Consider the following 20,279-nt stretch of genomic DNA (forward strand, 5'->3'; position numbering starts at 1 on the left):
ACGACGAGTTGAGTTTTTACCAAAAAGTTATATTTTGGTTTCATCTGACCATATGACATTCTCCCAATCTTCTTCTGGATCATCCAAATGCTCTCTAGCAAACTTCAGACGGTCCTGGACATGTACTGGCTTAAGCAGGGGGACACGTCTGGCACTGTAGGATTTGAGTCCCTGGCGGCGTAGTGCGTTACTGATGGCAGGCTTTGTTACTTTGGTCCCAGCTCTCTGCAGGTCATTCACTAGGTCCCCCCATGTGGTTCTGGGATTTTTGCTCACCATTCTTGTGATCATTTTGACCCCACGTGGTGAGATCTTGCGTGGAGCCCCAGATCGAGGGAGATTATCAGTGGTCTTGTATGTCTTCCATTTCCTAATAATTGCTCCCACAATTGATTTCTTCAAACCAAGCTGCTTACCTATTGCAGATTCAGTCTTCCCAGCCTGGTGCAGGTTTACAATTTAGTTTCTGGTGTCCTTTGACAGCTATTTGGTCTTGGCCATAGTGGAGTTTGGAGTGTGACTGTTTGAGGTTGTGGACAGGTGTCTTTTATACAGATAACAAGTTCAAACAGGTGGCATTAATACAGGTAACAAGTGGAGGACAGAGGAGCCTCTTAAAGAAGAAGTTACAGGTCTGTGAGAGCCAGAAATCTTGCTTGTTTGTAGGTGACCAAATACTTATTTTCCACCATAATTTGCAAATAAATTTATTAAAAATCCTACAATGTGATTTTCTGAATTTGTTTCTGTCTCATTTTGTCTGTCATAGTTGGATTGTGCCTATGATGAAAATTACAGGCCTCTCATCTTTTTAAGTGGGAGAACTTGCACAATTGGTGGCTGACTAAATACTTTTGCCCCACTGTATATACAGTGACCTTTTCCACATTTTGTTACATCAGTTTTATTCTAAAATTAATTAAATACATTTTCATCAATCTACAAACAACACTCCATATTGGCAAAGCGAAAACAGGTTTTTAGAATTTTTTGCAAACGTATAAAAAATTAAACAGAAACACCTTATTTACATAAGTACTCAGACCCTTTGCTATGAGACTCTAAACTGAGTTCAGGTGCATCCTGTTTCCATTGATCATCCTTGAGATGTTTCTACAACTTGGAGTCCACCTATGGTAAATTCAATTGATTGAACATGATTTGGAAAGGCATACAGCCGTCAATGTAAAGGTCCTACAGTTGACAGTGAATGTCAGGGCAAAAACCAAACCATGAGGTCGAAGGAATTGTCCATAGAGCTCCGAGACAGGATTCTGTCGAGGCACAGATCTGGGGAAGGGAACCAAAACATCTTTACAGCATTGAAGGTCCCCAAGAACACACTGGCCTACATCATTCTTAAATGGAAGAAGTTCGGAACCACAAGACTCTTCCTAGAGCTGGCCGCCTGGGCCAAACTGAGCAATCGTGGGGGAGAAGGGCCTTGGTCAGGGAGGTGACCAAGACCCGATGGTCACTCTGACAGAGCTCCACTGTTCCTCTGTGGAGATGGGAGAACCTTCCAGAAGGACACCCATCTCTGCAGCACACCACCAATCAGGCCTTTATAGTAGAGTGGCCAGACGGAAGTCACTCCTCAGTAAAAGTCACATGACAGTACGCTTGGAGTTTGCCAAAATGAACCAAAAAGGACAGACCATGAGAAAGATTATAAAGTCTGATGAAACCATGATATAACTGTTTGGCCTGAATGCCAAGCGTCACGTCTGAAGGGAACCTGGCACCATCACTACAGTGAACCATGGTGGTGGCAGAATCTGTGGGGATGTTTATAAGTGTCAGGGACTGGGAGACTAGTCAGGATTGAGGGAAACATGAACGGAGCAAAGTACGGAGAGATCCTTGATGAAAACCTTCTCAGGACCTCAGACTGGGGCGACGGTTCACCTTCCTGGGGGCCTCCCGAGTTGCGTAGTGGTCTAAGGCACTGCATCACCGTGCCACTAGAGATCCTGGGTTAGAGTCCAGGCTTTGTCACAGTCAATTGGCCCAGCGTTGTCCGGGTTAGGAGAGGGTTTGGCCGACAGGGAAGTCCTTGTCCCATCGCACACTAGCGACTCCTGCGGCGGGCCTGGAGCAGTGCACGCTGACACGGTTGCCAGATACACAGTGTTTCTTCTGACACGTTGGTGCGGCTGGCTTCCGGATTAAGTGGGCATTGTGTCAAGAAGCAGTGTGGCTTGGTAGGGTTGTTTCTCGGAGGACATACAGCTCGAGCTTCGTCTCTCCCGAGACCGTACGGGAGTTGCAGCGATGATACAAAACTAACTACCAATTGGATACCACGAAATTGGGTGGGGAAAAAAATGGGGTCAAATAAATAAATGGTTCATATTCCAACAGGACAACGACCCTAAGCACACAGCCAAGACAACGCAGGAGTGGCTTCGGGACAAGTCTCCCAATGTCCTTGAGTGGCCCAACCAGAGCCTGGACGACACGATCGAAGATCTCGAGAGAGACCTGAAAATAGCCGTTTAGTGAAAAGTCAGGGTCTGAATATTTTCAGAATGCACTGTATGTATGTACAGTTGAAGTCGGAAGTTTACATACAGCTTAGCCAAATACATTTAAACTCAGTTTTTCACAATTCCTGACATTTAATCCAAGTAAGAATTCTTTGTTTTAGGTCAGTTAGGATCATCAGATTATTTTAAGAATGTGAAATGTCAGAATAATAGTTGAGAGAATGATGTCAGCTTTTATTTATTTCATCACATTCCCAGTGTGTCAGAAGTTTACATTAGAGGTTGACCGATTAAATCGGAATGGCCGATAAATTAGAGCTGATTTAAAGTTTTCATAACAAGCGGAAATCTGTATTTTTGGGAGCCGATTGATAAAAAAAAAACATTTTTATACCTTTATTTAACTAGGCAAGTCAGTTAAGAACACATTATTTTCAATGACGGCCTAGGAACGGTGGGTTAACTGCCTCTTTTAGGGGCAGAACGACATTTTTTCACCGTGTCAGCTCGGGGGATCCAATCTTTCAAACTTACAGTTAACTAGTCCAACGCAATAACGACCTGCCTCTCTCTCATTGCACTCCACAAGGAGACTGCCTGTTACGCAAATGCAGTAAGCCAAGGTAAGTTGGTAGCTAGCATTAAACTTATCTTATAAAAAACAATCAATCATAATCACTAGTTGATGATATTACTAGATATTATCTAGCGTGTCCTGCGTTGCATATAATCTGACTGAGCATACAAGCATACAAGTATCTGACTGAGCGGTGGTAGGCAGAAGCAGGCGCGTAAACATTCATTCAAACAGCACTTTCGTCCGTTTTACCAGCAGCTCTTCGTTGTGCGTCAAGCATTGCGCTGTTTATGACTTCAAGCCTATCAACTCCCGAGATGAGGCTGGTGTAACCGAAGTGAACTGGCTAGCTAGTTAGCGCGCGCTAATAGCGTTTCAAACATCACTCACTCTGAGCCTTGGGGGTTGTTTCTCTTGCTCTGCATGGGTAACGCTGCTTCGATGGTAGCTGTTGTCGTTGTGTTGCTGGTTCGAGCCCAGGGAGGAGCGAGGAGAGGGACGGAAGCTATACTGTTACACTGGCAATACTAAAGTGCCTATAAGAACATCCAATAGTCAAAGGTTAATGAAATACAAATTGTAGAGGGAAATAGTCCTATAATTCCTATAATATATATGTATATATTTTTAACCTTTATTTTACTAGGCAAGTCAGTTAAGAACAAATTCTTATTTTCAATGACTGCTTAGGATTTGAACTTGCAACCGTCCAGTTACTAGTCCAACGCTCTAACCACTAGGCTACCCTGCCGCCCCAACCGAAAACTTCTCACCTGGGAATATTGAAGACTCATGTTAAAAGGAACCACCAGCTTTCATATGTTCTGAGCAAGGAACTGAAACGGTAGCTTTCTTACATAGCACATATTGCACTTTTACTTTCTTCTCCAACACTTTGTTTTTGCATTATTTAAACCAAATTGAACATGTTTCAGTATTTACTTGAGGCTAAATTGATTTTATTGATGTATTATATTAAGTTACAATAAGTGTTCATTCAGTATTGTTGCAATTGTCATTATTACAAATAAATACATTTTAAAAAATTGTCCGATTAATCAGTATTGGCTTTTTTGGTCCTCCAAAAATCTGTATCGGAGTTGAAAAATCGTAATCGGTCGACCTCTAGTTCACATACACTCAATTAGTATTTGGTAGCATTGCCTTTAAATAGTTTATCTTGGGTCAAATGTTTTATGTAGCCTTCCACAAGCTTCCCACAATATGTTGGGTGAAATTTGGCCCATTCCTCCTGACAGAGCTGGTGTAACTGACTCAGGTTTGTTCGCACACACCTTTTCAGATCTGCCCACAAATTTTCTATGGGATTGAAGTCAGGGCTTTGTGTTGGCCCCTCCAATACCTCGACTTTGTTGTCCATAAGCCATTTTGCCACAACTTTGAACGTATGCTTTGGGTCATTGTCCAATTGGAAGACCCATTTGCGATCAAGCTTTAACTTCCTGACTGATGTCTTGAGATGTTGCTTCAATATATCCATATAATTTTTCTCCCTCATGATGCCATCTATTTTGTGAAGTGCACCAGTCCCTCCTGCAGCAAAGCACCCCCAAAACATGATGCTGCCACCCTTGTGGTTCACTGTTGGGATGGTGTTCTTCAGCTTGCAAGCCTCCCCCTTTTCCTCCAAAACATAACGATGGTCATTATGGCCAAACAGTTCTATTTTTGTTTCATCAGAACAGAGGACATTTCTCCAAAAAGCATGATCGCTGTCCCCATGTGAAGCTGCAAACCGTAGTCTGGCTTTTTTATGGCGGTTTTGCAGCAGTGGCTTCTTCCTTGCTGAATGGCCTTTGAGGTTCTCGTTTTAGGACTTGATTTACTGTGGATATAGATACTTTTGTACCCATTTCCCCCAGCATCTTCACCATGTCCTTTGCTGTTGTTCTGGGATTGATTTGCACTTTTCGCACCAAAGTACATTCATCTCTAGGAGATAGAACTCGTCTCCTTCCTGAGCGGTATGACGGCTGTGTGGTCACATGGTGTTTATACTTGCGTACTATTGTTTGAACAGATGAACGTGATACCTTCAGGCGTTTGGAAATTACTCCCAAGGATGAACCAGACTTGTGGAGGTCTACAATTATTTTGCTGAGGTCTTGGCTGAATTCTTTAGATTTTCGCACGATGTCAAGCAAAGAGGCACTGAGTTTGAAGGTAGGCCATGAAATACATCCACCTTCACACCTCCAATAGGCTAATTGACATAATTTGAGTCAATCAGAAACTTCTAAATCCATGACATTTTCTGGAATTTTCCAAGCGGTTTAAAGGCACAATCAACTTAGTGTATGTAAACTTCTCACCCACTGGAATTGTGAACTACCTCATGAACCTGGTTGAGAGAATACCAAGGGTGTGCAAAGCTGTCATCAAGGCAAAAGGTTTCTACTTTAAAGAATCTCAAATATAAAATCTATTTAGATTTGTTTAACACTTTTTTGGTTACTACATGATTCCATATGTGTTATTTCATAGGTTTGACGTCTTCACTATTATTCTACAATGTGGAAAATAGTAAAAATAAAGAAAAACCCTTGAATGAGCAAGTGTGTCCAAACTCTTGACTGGTACTGTACGCATGTATGTACGTATATCCCCCCCGATTTATCAGCACCCCTACTTCCTGTAGGTATGGGCCAGGCCTACCTGCCCAACTGTCTCTCATCGCTCTTTGAGCAACGTGCCCACTCATCTCGCACACAGAGGTGATACTCGCAAACACAGATGCGCTAAAGTGTCATTCCGATATTGGCTGATATGTTGAGAAAGGCCCGAGGGGGTGTGGTATATGGTGCCTGGATAAAGCCCTTAACCGTGGTACATTGGCCATATACCACAAACACCCCAGAGGTGCCTGATTGCTATTATGAACTGGTTAAAAACACAATTAGAACGGTAAAAATAAATGTTTTGTCATACCCGTGGTATACAACCCAGTTTATAATCTCCAATTAAGCCTTTCTTTCTACCACTTTCATACAAAACATATACAGTATATATTCTAAATATGCACATATTAATCCCTCTATCCGATTCCACTCTCCTCTACTACACTCCTATTACCCATCCTCCTCTCTCTGTCATCCCTTCTTTCTCTCTCTCATTTTCTTCTCTGTGTGGTGCATTAGTGGGTGTTGTATAAATACACAGGGACAGGCTGCCCAGAGGGAACAAAGGTTAAACGCGCACACACACACACACACGCACACGCACGCACACACACACGCACGACAGAAGATGGCATGTGCAGGAACTGAGAAGGGAACAGATGGAAAAAGAATGATGTGCTCACTTCCTCACTAACACACACACAGGTTGGTGAGGCTGACCCAGCCACCACAAGCAACCATTACTAGATAATCCTCACCTCAGAGGAAGGAGAAAGTGAGACAAAGGGAGGGAGGAGAATGGCAGGAAGGGGGAGAGAAGAGGGGGACTATTTATCTGAGTCATAGAGCGAGGGGGGGACTATTTATCTGAGTCAGAGCGAGAGGAGGGAGTCTATTTATCTGAGGAATAGAGCGAGAGGGGCAGACTATTTATTTGAGTCATAGAGCGAGAGAGGGGGGAGACCATCTGAGGAATAGAGCGAGAGGAGGGAGAATATTTATCTGAGGAATAGAGCGAGAGGGGCAGACTATTTATCTGAGTCAGAGCGAGAGGAGGGAGTCTATTTATCTGAGGAATAGAGCGAGAGGGGGCAGACTATTTATTTGAGTCATAGAGCGAGAGATGGGGGGAGACCATCTGAGGAATAGTGCGAGAGAGGGGGGAGACCATCTGAGGAATAGAGCGAGAGGAGGGAGAATATTTATCTGAGGAATAGAGGGGGAGGAGGGGAGTCTATTTATCTGAGGAATAGAGCGAGAGGAGGGAGAATATTTATCTGAGAAATAGAGCGAGAGGAGGGGGAGACTATTTATCTGAGTCATAGAGCGAGAGGAGGGGGGGGGACTATTTATCTGAGGAATAGAGCGAGATGAGGGGGGACTATTTATCTGAGGAATAGAGCGAGAGGGGGGAGAAGAAAGAAGATGATGCATGATCAAGCGAACGCAATCATGTCATCATTTCTGAAAGGTAGGAGAAAATAATTCTTTTTTTTTCTCTAGTCTTCCTCCTGCTTTTCTTCATTCTTTCTCTTTTCCCCCTCAATCACTGTGTGTGGAATGGATAAAAGAATGATTTAAGAGTCAGAGTGAGAAAGAGAGGGAAGGAGGGAGGGAGAGAGAAAGATAGAGCCCAGTTCTCAGTAGGGGTTGCAGTTCAAATAAATGGCCTCCCTTTAAAAGAGCGAGTGAAAGGAGAAAAAGAAAAAAGATAGTAGGGAGAAAGGGAGGAATGAGGAGAGGAAGAAAGACAAAGCAAAAGGAGAAACGGAATGAAAGAAAAGGAACAGGAGAAAAGACTAGAGAAAAAGGCATGAGGGAGAGAAGGAGACACCACGCACACAAGGCCGGGCCTGTCTACAGTGTATCAGGGCTGTGCGGTGCTCCACTCTATCTAGGTATACAATAACAAGGGTATAATTAAGTGTGCATGATGAAGTTAATGGAGATGGGCCAAAGCAATCCTGGCACCAACACTAACGTGATGAAAAATAATGGTGCCGGGCCATAGCGCTTGCTAACGCTAACATGAATATTCTATTAGCGCATGGCTGTTAGCAGCTAGCGTAGCGGGCAACTGGGACAGGAGTTAATTTAATCACCCGTCGGAGCATGGTGGAGCACGGTTAGGACGGGGAAACTTCTTTGTGTGAGGGTAATTGCACAGAAAGAATAATTGATTTGACAATCGCACCCACGGATTTACTGTCCTTATATGGACTGGTAGGGAGGGAGGGTTAAGGGAGGAGGGAGAGAGATCAGGAGAGAAGACAGAGAGTGGCAGAGGAAGAGAGGAGAGGGGGCAGGAGAGAGGAGGGAGGAAAATAGAGTGAAAGGAGGGGGGGGGGTACAGTGCTGTGACGAGGGGCAGAGGAGCTCTGTATGTGATTGAGGCATCAGGAGAGGAGAATTTATATCTGATCAATGCAGAGAAATTAAATTATGGTTCACACACACAATCATATTTTGTTCACCACAGACAGCGAGACAGAGGAGGAAAGAGAGAGGGAGTGAAGGAGGGAGGAGACAAAGCTGAAGCGTGCCAGTAAATGCTGTGGAAGTCATTGATATGAGATGTTTAATTATTGCCAAGAATGAGATTGTTTTATCATGGGGGAATACTGCTGGTAGCTAGGTGTGTGAACGTCTGTGTATTCTATTAGCGATCTCCTGCCGGGGAGGAAATTACCTCTATGTTTAACTCAGTCACAGCAATCGGGCACAATAATGTAGGGTATATGTAGATCAGACAGATACCTGTCTCCTCTCGGGTAACAGAAGAGTAGTTGCTGCAGCAAACACAAGCCATGTAGGACTATCGAGGTAAAGATTGAAGAAATATCAGTGAAAGCGGAAACACTATTTGGATAGTCCATTTGTAGACGCTCTACAGACTATCAGTAACATTTCAACTAACTACCTACTAACCATAACCCTTACCCTAATTACAAGTTCAGCAAGCATTTGCTTATCAACAGATAGATTCTCAGCAGATGTTCATACTACCAAATAAAGTGTGCCCGTGAAAGCAAAAGGTTAAGGAAACTAAACTAGGTTAAAGGTGTGGTAACCCAGCAGGTAAGGAGTGTGTAGGGCCACTGTTGTCTGGCCCTATAATCCGAGCAAAGCTTCCCCAGAGAGTGTAATACAGTAATATGTGGTATTACTGCCCCGGGACCAGAGGATAACACACACAACATGTACTTTACAGCTGTACGGGTCTGTGTGTGTGGGTGTGTGTGTCGTCCCAGTCAGTCCACTAATCTAGTCACACCTAGAGTTATCCCAGTCTGAGCGAAATCAGGGTGTGTGTTGTGTGGGTGTGCATGTTGTCCCAGGCAGTCCACTAATCCACTCACACCTAGAGTTATCCCAGTCTGAGCGAAACCAGGGTGTGTGTTGTGAGGGTGTTGTGAGGGTGTGCGTGTCGTCCCAGTCAGTCCACTAATCCAGTCACACCTAGAGTTATCCCAGTCTGAGCGAAACCAGGGTGGGTGTTGTGAGGGTGTGCGTGTTGTCCCAGTCAGTCCACTAATCCAGTCACACCTAGAGTTATCCCAGTCTGAGCGAAACCAGGGTGGGTGTTGTGAGGGTGTGCGTGTTGTCCCAGTCAGTCCACTAATCCAGTCACACCTAGAGTTATCCCAGTCTGAGCGATGCCAGGGTGTGTGTTGTGAGGGTGAGTGAGAGTAGTCACATAGTCGTGTGTTTAGGCCTGGGAGATGAAATATACATTTCTGAATAGTTTCAACACGGTGTGTTGTTGAAAACTATACAATAAAAGGTGTAGCCCTTTACACGTGTACCCGTATAAGGGTTGAAAATAGCAGACTTGGACACTGGTAAGTGCTTAAACTGTAACGCAGTGGCTGTACAGAAACATGCTATACGTGATGTCAGAGCTCAGGCTCTGTCGCTTCACAGCGCTGTGTGGGTTTTGACTGACAGCCGTTCTGAACTTGAGTACCGCGCCCGACTAGAAGTTGCCCCCCGTCCCTCCTGGTAATCGGGTAACTTTTGCAACTCTTTTGTTGTCTGAGCGAGGGACATTCTGTAAACCACGAGGACTCAATGTATTTTGAAAGATGAGACAGTGAGGATTATATTATAAATACAGCTATGATGTCGTACACGTTTGCCAAACACCCGTGAGTCCAAATGTGCACTTCACATTTCCACATCATAAGACTCATGTCAGTGTCAACATTTCTGATCACTATGTTTGATGTACAGTTACAAGTTGACATGGTGTCATATCCTGAACAGAATGAGCCCGTTTGTTGTATTGTGAAGGAAGTTTGCCACGGACCAACACATCAGAATGCACTCATGACTCCTTTCTATGCGCACCAGATGGGCTTCTCTGAATTGCCTTGTGAAAGCCTACCACTGTAAGATTGTATCTTATAATTTAGCTAGTCATGACTTAGCTAGTCATGTTGGCAATAGAACAAGCATTCAAATTATGCCCACCTGACCCAGATTGCGATTTATAATGGGACAGTTTTGGATTGCGCAAATAGTAATTGTGTGCTGGCGGGGAAGCAGTGCTGTGTTCCAAACAAAACAACTACAAGTGTGCTTGCTCTAGCTCCTCAACGGCACAGCTAGGAGAGCTCAAAAAAGCACTGCATAGTTGAAGACACTTCTTTTAGTCATAAAAGTGCATTGAAATTACTTAGACACTGCACACTTTGGAGAGGTTTGTGGCTACTTGGAAACACCAGTTAGACCTCTCACTCAAGCCCTTATGATTATTTTGTATTATATTGCGCCTACCCAACATTCTTATCATGTTACTGAATGTATCCAGAATATTTTCAGATTATATTAACAAATGCAGTGAAAGTACAGTAAATGTAAAATGCACATAAAATCAAAACAGTGTAATGGTTAGATTCAGCCATGTGATAGGTGAACTGTTGTGTACCTCACCTTTAGTCTAATCATTTCCACATAGTCTCCCAGTTCCTTTAAACTGCTACCATTGTTATGCATTCCATATTTCTTCTGTAAGAAACATTTCAATGTAGCCCTATGCATATAGGCCAATTCCCACGATCGTAAAGGGTTAAACGGTTATTTCTAAAGTTGACCAAACAAAGAACCTGACAAGGCCAGACGCAAAAGAAGGAAATAATGAAAAGCAAGTAAAGAAAGCAAGGCAGAAAAGGGGAGGGAAAGAAAGGATCGGCGTTGATTTCTCACATCAAAGAAAGAGGGGGAAAAACACAAAAGAAAAGAGGCTATAATCATGTTAGCCCTCCTCGCCGCCTCCACCTCTCCTCCATCCCCATCCTGCCATTCCTGCGCCATCCGTCTCCAGAGTGGTCATCTATTGATTACAACTTATATTTACCTCCGCTGCCTTGCTCTTTCGCTCCCTCTCTCTGGCCCTCGCTTTCACACATGCGTCTACACACACACACACACACACACACACACACACACACACACACACACACACACACACACACACACACACACACACACACACACACACACACACACACACACACACACACACACACACACACACACACACACACACACACACACACACACACACACACACATATATTTAATCAAATAAATAAATCTATTCGCAGAGCGACCCTTTCTAATCAAGTGACATCAATCAGAGGACTGTGGGTAAGGGGCCTCCGGAGCGAGCCCAGAGCATGGTGTGTCGCGGCTAAATGGGTCCGGGAGGAAATATACGCTCCATGTCCTATTAAGGCAGAAGGGCTATCCTTTCATCCGCTTGCCTATTACTCCCCCTATCATTTCCCCAAATCTAAAACCTGTTTTCAATCAACACTGGCAACAGAGTGGCTGTCGGAGAAAAGGAAGAGCGGGAAAGAGAGAGATGGAGAGCTCTTTCCCTCTTTCTCTCCGTGATTGGAGCATTTTGCATTCTGTGTGTGTACGATTGTGTAAGATTCTCTGTGTCTGTGTGTGTGTGTGTGTGTGTGTGTGTGTGTGTGTGTGTGATTGAATCCGTCTACGAAATTAGGGCTGTCGACTCGAGGAGCTGAGTGTCCTTAACCCAACCCCCTCATAGCCCACGCCCATCCACCAACGCATGGGTGTGTGTCTCCTAGTGATGCGTTGGTCAGCTGTTTGTTCATCCACACCTGACTGACTATGTGATAGTTCAAATCTGAGGCCCACATCCGAACCAAACACGCAAATATAGAAAATGTGATGTACAGTCAGAGGCGGAACAATTTTTTGACAGGCCTTTTAGATAGGCCTGTGTTTCTGCTTATAATTTCAACATTTTGGTTGTCTATTTGTTAGTCAACTTGTCTATAACTAGATACATGCAGCTTATCTTCAGTCATTACTTGTTGCCTTTGAATACTAAATAAACCCTTGCTCACCAGAATAATGCCATTAATTGATATTTTTTTAAATATTTTTTTTTATTTCACCTTTATTTAACCAGGTAGGCTAGTTGAGAACAGGTTCTCATTTGCAACTGCGACCTGGCCAAGATAAAGCATAGCAGTGTGAACAGACAACACAGAGTTACACATGGAGTAAACAATTAACAAGTCAATAACACAGAGAAAAAAGGGGAGTCTATATACAATGTGTGCAAAAGGCATGAGGAGGCAGGCGAATAATTACAATATTGCAGATTAACACTTGATGATCATGTACAGGTAGAGATATTGGTGTGCAAAAGAGCAGAAAAGTAAATAAATAAAAACTGTGGGGATGAGGTAGGTGAAAATGGGTGTGCTATTTACCAATAGATTATGTACAGCTGCAGCGATCGGTTAGCTGCTCAGCTAGCTGATGTTTGAAGTTGGTGAGGGAGATAAAAGTCTCCAACTTCAGCGATTTTTGCAATTCGTTCCAGTCACAGGCAGCAGAGTACTGGAATGAAAGGCGGCCAAATGAGGTGTTGGCTTTAGGGATGATCAATGAGATACACCTGCTGGAGCACTTGCTACGGATGGGTGTTGCCATCGTGACCAGTGAGCTGAGATAAGGCGGAGCTTTACCTAGCATGGACTTGTAGATGACCTGGAACCAGTGGGTCTGGCGACGAATATGTAGCGAGGGCCAGCCGACTAGAGCATACAAGTGGCAGTGGTGGGTAGTATAAGGTGCTTTAGTGACAAAACGGATGGCACTGTGATAAACTGCATCCAGTTTGCTGAGTAGTGTTGGAAGCAATTTTGTAGATGACGTCGCCGAAGTCGAGGATCGGTAGGATAGTCAGTTTTATTAGGGTAAGCTTGGCAGCGTGAGTGAAGGAGGCTTTGTTGCGGAATAGAAAGCCGATTCTTGATTTGATTTTCGATTTGAGATGTTTGATATGGGTCTGGAAGTAGAGTTTGCAGTCTCGCCAGACACCTAGGTACTTATGTGTCCACATATTCAAGGTCGGAACCATCCAGTGTGGTGATGCTAGTCGGGCATGCGGGTGCAGGCAGCGATCGGTTGAAAAGCATGCATTTGGTTTTACTAGCGTTTAAGAGCAGTTGGAGGCCACGGAAGGAGTGTTGTATGGCATTAAAGCTCGATTGGAGGTTAGATAGCACAGTGTCCAATGACGGGCCGAAAGTGTATACAATGGTGTCGTCTGCGTAGAGGTGGATCAGGGAATCGCCCGCAGCAAGAGCAACATCATTGATATATACAGAGAGAAGAGTCGGCCCGAGAATTGAACCCTGTGGCACCCCCATAGAGACTGCCAGAGGACCGAACAACATGCCCTTCCGATTTGACACACTGAACTCTGTCTGCAAAGTAATTGGTGAACCAGGCAAGGCAGTCATCCGAAAAACCGAGGCTACTGAGTCTGCCGATAAGAATATGGTGATTGACAGAGTCGAAAGCCTTGGCAAGGTCGATGAAGACGGCTGCACAGTACTGTCTTTTATCGATGGCGGTTATGATGTCGTTTAGTACCTTGAGTGTGGCTGAGGTGCACCCGTGACCGGCTCGGAAACCAGATTTCCATACGGTGGGATTCGAGATGGTCAGTGACCTGTTTGTTGACTTGGCTTTCGAAGACCTTAGATAGGCAGGGCAGGATGGATATAGGTCTGTAACAGTTTGGGTCCGGGGTGTCTCCCCCTTTGAAGAGGGGGATGACTGCGGCAGCTTTCCAATCCTTGGGGATCTCAGACGATATGAAAGAGGTTGAACAGGCTGGTAATAGGGGTTGCGACAATGACGGCGGATAGTTTCAGAAATAGAGGGTCCAGATTGTCAAGCCCAGCTGATTTATACGGGTCCAGGTTTTGCAGCTCTTTCAGAACATCTGCTATCTGGATTTGGGTAAAGGAGAACCTGGAGAGGCTTGGGCGAGGAGCTGCGGGGGGGCCGGAGCTGTTGGCCGAGGTAGGAGTAGCCAGGCGGAAGGCATGGCCAGCCATTGAGAAATGCTTGTTGAAGTTTTCGATAATCATGGATTTGTCGGTGGTGACAGTGTTCCCTAGCCTCAGTGCAGTGGGCAGCTGGGAGGAGGTGCTCTTGTTCTCCATGGACTTCACAGTGTCCCAGAACTTTTTGGAGTTGGAGCTACAGGATGCAAACTTCTGCCTGAAGAAGCTGGCCTTAGCTTTCCTGACTGACTGCGTGTATTGGTTCCTGACTTCCCTGAACAGTTGCATATCGCGGGGACTGTTCGATGCTATTGCAGTCCGCCACAGGATGTTTTTGTGCTGGTCGAGGGCAGTCAGGTCTGGAGTGAACCAAGGGCTGTATCTGTTCTTAGTTCTGCATTTTTTGAACGGAGCATGCTTATCTAAAATGGTGAGGAAGTTACTCTTAAAGAATGACCAGGCATCCTCAACTGACGGGATGAGGTCAATGTCCTTCCAGGATACCCGGGCCAGGTCGATTAGAAAGGCCTGCTCACAGAAGTGTTTTAGGGAGCGTTTGACAGTGATGAGGGGTGGTCGTTTGACTGCGGCACCGTAGAGGATACAGGCAATGAGGCAGTGGTCGCTGAGATCCTGGTTGAAGACAGCGGAGGTGTATTTGGAGGGCCAGTTGGTCAGGATGACGTCTATGAGGGTGCCCTTGCTTACAGAGTTAGGGTTGTACCTGGTGGGTTCCTTGATGATTTGTGTGAGATTGAGGGCATCTAGCTTAGATTGTAGGACTGCCGGGGTGTTAAGCATATCCCAGTTTAGGTCACCTAACAGAACAAACTCTGAAGCTAGATGGGGGGCAATCAATTCACAAATGGTGTCCAGGGCACAGCTGGGAGCTGAGGGGGGTCGGTAGCAGGCGGCAACAGTGAGACTTATTTCTGGAGAGAGTAATTTTCAGAATTAGTAGTTCGAACTGTTTGGGTTTGGACCTGGAAAGTATGACATTACTTTGCAGGCTATCTCTGCAGTAGACTGCAACTCCTCCCCCTTTAGCAGTTCTATCTTGATGGAAGATGTTATAGTTGGGTATGGAAATCTCTGAATTTTTGGTGGCCTTCCTGAGCCAGGATTCAGACACGGCAAGGACATCAGGGTTAGCAGAGTGTGCTAAAGCAGTGAGTAAAACAAACTTAGGGAGGAGGCTTCTGATGTTGACATGCATGAAACCATGGCTTTTTCGATCACAGAAGTCAACAAATGAGGGTGCCTGGGGACATGCAGGGCCTGGGTTTACCTCCACATCACCCGCGGAACAGAGAAGGAGTAGTATGATGGTGCGGCTAAGGGCTATCAAAACTGGTCGCCTAGAGCGTTGGGGACAGAGAATTAGAGGAGCAGGTTTCTGGGCATGTTAGAATATATTCAGGGCATAATGCGCAGACAGGGGTATGGTGGGGTGCGGGTATGGCGGAGGTAAGCCCAGGCACTGGGTGATGATGAGAGAGGTTTTATCTCTGGACAGTTCTTTCTTCACTGCTTCACTCGGACAGCAAAGGGACCGGGGCGAAAATGCAAAAAAAAAAAAAACGTAAATGATTTTATGTGCAAAATTTCCAAAATACATCAGTTAGACCAGTTTTAAGGAAATTAAAAGCTGTGAAAACTCCCTAACATGTTTTGGCTTGGATGCATATTTTATGATGCTGATAAAGATAGCACCTTTACAGACAGTCCCTAACCACACATTCATTCTCTCAAAATGCTGAAAGAAAGAAATCATTCTGCAGGAGTAAATGTTATATTAGGCTATGTGAGAGGTTACAGACCTAGTCAGTGTCCAGATTTCAGACGACTGTTCCATTTAACCATCTGAACATTAGCCTACAGTTCCCTCGACATGCCACGTTAAAGTCCCCGCCGTGTGACTTGAATTTATATAGCGCCTCACAATCATCACATATGACATAGCCAGCACCGCTATCATGCTCTTTTACCACTTCACCAAATCGTTCCCAAACATTAAACTACTGTTCTGGCCCTCCATTTTTTTTTATCTGTCCATTTTGCAGCTTTCCTCTCATTAAATTAAACTCCGATAGTCTTTTCTGCCTTAGTGGATCAACGTCAACTTTTTCTGATCCCAAAGCATTTGGCAATTGGTGTGTATTTAGCGAGTGTACAGTTCGGCCCTAAAGCGTAGGCTTAGGCTACGCACTAAGGTCAAATAACAATAATAAACATTTTTAATGTAGCCTATAGATAAGAATGATATATATGGATTTGTATGCATTGTTTTCTCTATTCAACCCACCCTTCATCCACAAAATATTTAATGTCCCTAAGCCTGCCCGCCAGGTGGATTTAACCGCGGGAACTGTGGGTTATGAGTCAACCCGCGTATCACTAGTGTCTACACGTGAGTGTGACAGTCACTACAATAAACTGTCTGTGCGTCTCAATACATAGGCCTCTAAGATGTATGTACAGTAAGTGGGTGTCAATTGTAATATTGATTGAATGCTAGTGTGTGTGTAGTTTTACTTCTCTCGTCGCTCTGTAGTACTTTGCTGACAGCGTACTCCCAGTCGAAGATGAACCTGTAGTAGCACAGCTGGGTGTACAGGGCTTTCTCAGAGTACTGTGGAGAGAAAACACACATTACTACACACTCATCAACAGGTACTGTAGCAGTCAAACCTGTAGTTTGTCAAATGAGAGAGAGAGAGAAAAAAGACTGTTCCAAGCCCCTTAATCCAACCCCAGTGTTACTAGCACCCAAGGTGCTCTGATAATATACAGGCAACTGCCAAAATAATGGAAATGCTAGTAAATTAGGGATATGAAGTGTTTTGAAAGCAGGTGCTTCCACAGGTGTGGTTCCTGTGTTAAGCCATTAACATCCCATCACGCTTAGGGTCATGTATAAAAGTGCTGGGCAGGTCATTATTTTGGCAACCATAGCTATGGCCCCATAGGATGACAATACCCCCATCCGCAGGGCACGAGTGGTCAATGAATGGTTTGATGAGCATGAAAACGACGTAAACCATATGCCATGGCCATCTCAGTCACCAGAACTCAACCCAATTGAACACTTCTGGGAGATTCTGGAGCAGTGCCTGAGATAGCGTTTTCCACCACCATCAACAAAACACCAAATGATGGTATTTCTCGTGGAATAATGGTGTCGCATCCCTCCAATAGAGTTCATGACACTTGTAGAATTGATGCCAAGGTGCATTGAAGATGTTCTGGCTCGTGGTGGCCCAATGCCCCATGAAGACACTTTATATTCACGTTTTACCTGTATTTAATCAGATGTCATAAAATATACTGTCTCAACCTCCACCTCTTTCACTTTCCTCCCACATTCTCGGACCATGCTCACATCTCTGATCCTCTTATTTCCATCTCTCATCTATTTACATCTCGCCATCCTCCTCTCAGGGAGCATGACCAATAAAGCCGTAGTTTGGTTTGTTAATTTCAGCAACAATTAACTCTAGTCGCACGCCTGAGAGAGAGAGAGGTTGAGATAATGAGGTAGTGGGTGAGAGCGAGAGAGAGGGAGGTAGAGAGGGAAATGAGGGAGAGGAGAGGGAAGAGAAAGGGAAAGAGATCTGATCATGTGTAAATCACCTGGCTTATAGTTTGTTGTGATAAGGTTTTTGAGAAAGAGGAGAGGCAACTGAACAACAGCCTCCGTCAATGTGATTGCATGAGGCCATTATCACAACGCTAATTACACTGACTGTTACATTCAACTACAGGACACCCCCATAACTAGCATCAGGGGTATGTAGTATGTTATTATTATGATACGTGTATGACAGTGTTAGTATCCGTAATGCCTGTGTCCGCGAATGGATTGTGTTTTCAATGTCCATGAATGAGTGTGTGTAGTGTTTAACAAGTGTGTGAGTATGCATGTACACCACCATTCAAAAGTTTGGGGTCAATAAGACATTACCTTGTTAAAAAAAAGAAGCAGCACATTTCTTGTCCATTAAAATAACATCAAATTGATCAGAAATACAGTGTGGACATTGTTAATGTTGTAAATGACTATTGTAGCTGGAAACGGCAGATGGTTTATCGAATATCTACATAGGCGTACAGAGACCCATTTTCAGCAACCATCACTCCTGTGTTCCAATGGCACGTTATGTTAGCTAATCCAAGTTGATCATTTTAAAAAGGCTAATTGATCATGAGAAAACCCTTTTGCAATTATGTTAGCACAGCTGAAAATTGTAGTTCTGATTAAAGAAGCAATAAAACTGTCCTTCATTAGACTAGTTGAGTATCTGGAGCATCAGCTTTTGTGGGTTCGATTACAGGCTCAAAATGTCCAGAAACAAAGACCTTTCTTCTGAAACTCGTCAGTCTATTCTTGTTCTGAGAAATGAAGTCTATTCCATGTGACAAATTGCCAAGAAACTGAAGATCTCGTACAATGCTGTGTGCGACTCCCTTCACAGAACAGTTCTAACCAGAATAGAAAGAGTAGGAGGCCCCAGTGCACAACTGAGCAAGAGGACAAGTACATTAGTATGTTTAGATTGAGAAACAGATGTCTCACAAGTCCTCAAATGGCAGATTCATTGAACAGTACCCGCAAAACACCAGTCTCAGTGAAGAGGCGACTCTGGGGATGCTGGCCTTCTAGGCAGAGTTCCTCTGTCCAGTGTCTGTGTTCTTTTGCCCATCTTAATCTTTAATTTATTTGCCAGTCTGAGATATGGCTTTTTCTTTGCAACTCTGCCTAGAAGGCCAGCATCCCGGAGTCGCCTCTTCACTGTTGACGTTGAGACTGGTGTTTTGTGGGTACTATTTATTGAAACTGCCAGATGAGGACTTGTGAGGCGTCTGTTTTAGAGGTTGACCGATTTATCGATTAATTAGGGCCGATTTCAAGTTTCCATAACAAATCGGTAATCTGCATTTTTGGACATCGATTGTGGTTGATTACATTGCACTCCACGAGGAGACCGCGTGGAAGGCTGACTACCTGTTACGTTAGTGCAGCAAGAAGCCAAGATAAGTTTAATGCTAGCTAGCAACTTATCTTATAAAAAACAATCAATCTTAACATAATCACTAGTTAACTACATATGGTTAATGATATTACTAGTTTATCTAGCTTGTCCTGCATTGCATATAATCGATGCGGTGCCTGTTCATTTCTCATAGAATCAGCCAACTTTGCCAAACGGATGATGATTTAACAACCACATTTGCGAAAAAAGCACTGTCGTTGCACCAATGTGTACCTAACCATAAACATCAATGCCTTTCTTTAAAATCAATAATCATAATTATGACATAACTTTGAAGGTTGTGCAATGTAACAGCAATATTTAGACTTAGGGATGCCACCCCTTAGACAAAATATGGAACGGCTCCGTATTTCACTGAAATAATAAACGTTTTGTTTTCGAAATAATAGCTTCCGGATTTGACCATATTAATGACCTAAGGCTCGTATTTCTGTGTGTTATGTTATAATTAAGTCTATGATTTGATATTTGATAGAGCAGTCTGACTGAGCGGTGGTAGGCAGCAGAAGACTTGTAAGCATTCATTCAAACAGCACTTTCCTGCATTTGCCAGCAGCGCTTCGCTGTGCTTCAAGCATTGAGCTGTTAATGACTTCAAGCCTATCAACTCACGAGATCAGGCCGGTGTCATGTGAAATGGCTAGCTAGTTAGCGGGGTGCGCGCTAATAGCGTTTCAATCGGTGACGTCACTCGTTCCGAGACCTTGAAGTAGTTGTTCCCCTTGCTCTGCAAGGACCGCGGTTTATGTGGAGCGATGGATAACGATGCTTTGAGGGTGACAGTTGTCGATGTGTTCCTGGTTCGAGCCCAGGTAGGGGTGAGGAGAGGGACGGAAGGTATAATATTACACTGGCAATACTAAAGTGCCTATAAGAACATCCAATAGTCAAAGGTATATGAAATACAAATGGTATAGAGTGAAGTAGTCCTAGAATTCCTATAATAACTACAACCTAAAACTTCTTACCTGGGAATATTGAAGACTCATGTTAAAAGGAACCAACAGCTTTCATATGTTCTCATGTCCTGAGCAAAAAACTTAAACATTAGCTTTTTTACATGGCACATATTGCACTTTTACTTTCTTCACCAACACTTTTTTTTGCCTTATTTAAACCAAATGGAACAGGTTTCATTATTTATTTGAGGCTAAATTGATTTCATTGATGTA

General features: G+C 44.1%; 1 protein-coding gene across 1 annotated transcript in view; it reads right to left on the reverse strand.

The window, feature by feature from the left end:
- pola1 (polymerase (DNA directed), alpha 1) overlaps positions 1 to 20,279 on the reverse strand; it is a 95,951-nt gene that overhangs the window by 4,960 nt on the left and 70,712 nt on the right. The window contains exon 36 of the mRNA XM_046292597.1: positions 16,589 to 16,685. Coding sequence (XP_046148553.1) covers positions 16,589 to 16,685 — 97 coding nt within the window. The remainder of the gene's footprint in view (positions 1 to 16,588; positions 16,686 to 20,279) is intronic.

This window comes from Oncorhynchus gorbuscha, linkage group LG12 (genome assembly GCF_021184085.1).
Source record: "Oncorhynchus gorbuscha isolate QuinsamMale2020 ecotype Even-year linkage group LG12, OgorEven_v1.0, whole genome shotgun sequence".
Classification (NCBI taxonomy): domain Eukaryota; kingdom Metazoa; phylum Chordata; class Actinopteri; order Salmoniformes; family Salmonidae; genus Oncorhynchus; species Oncorhynchus gorbuscha.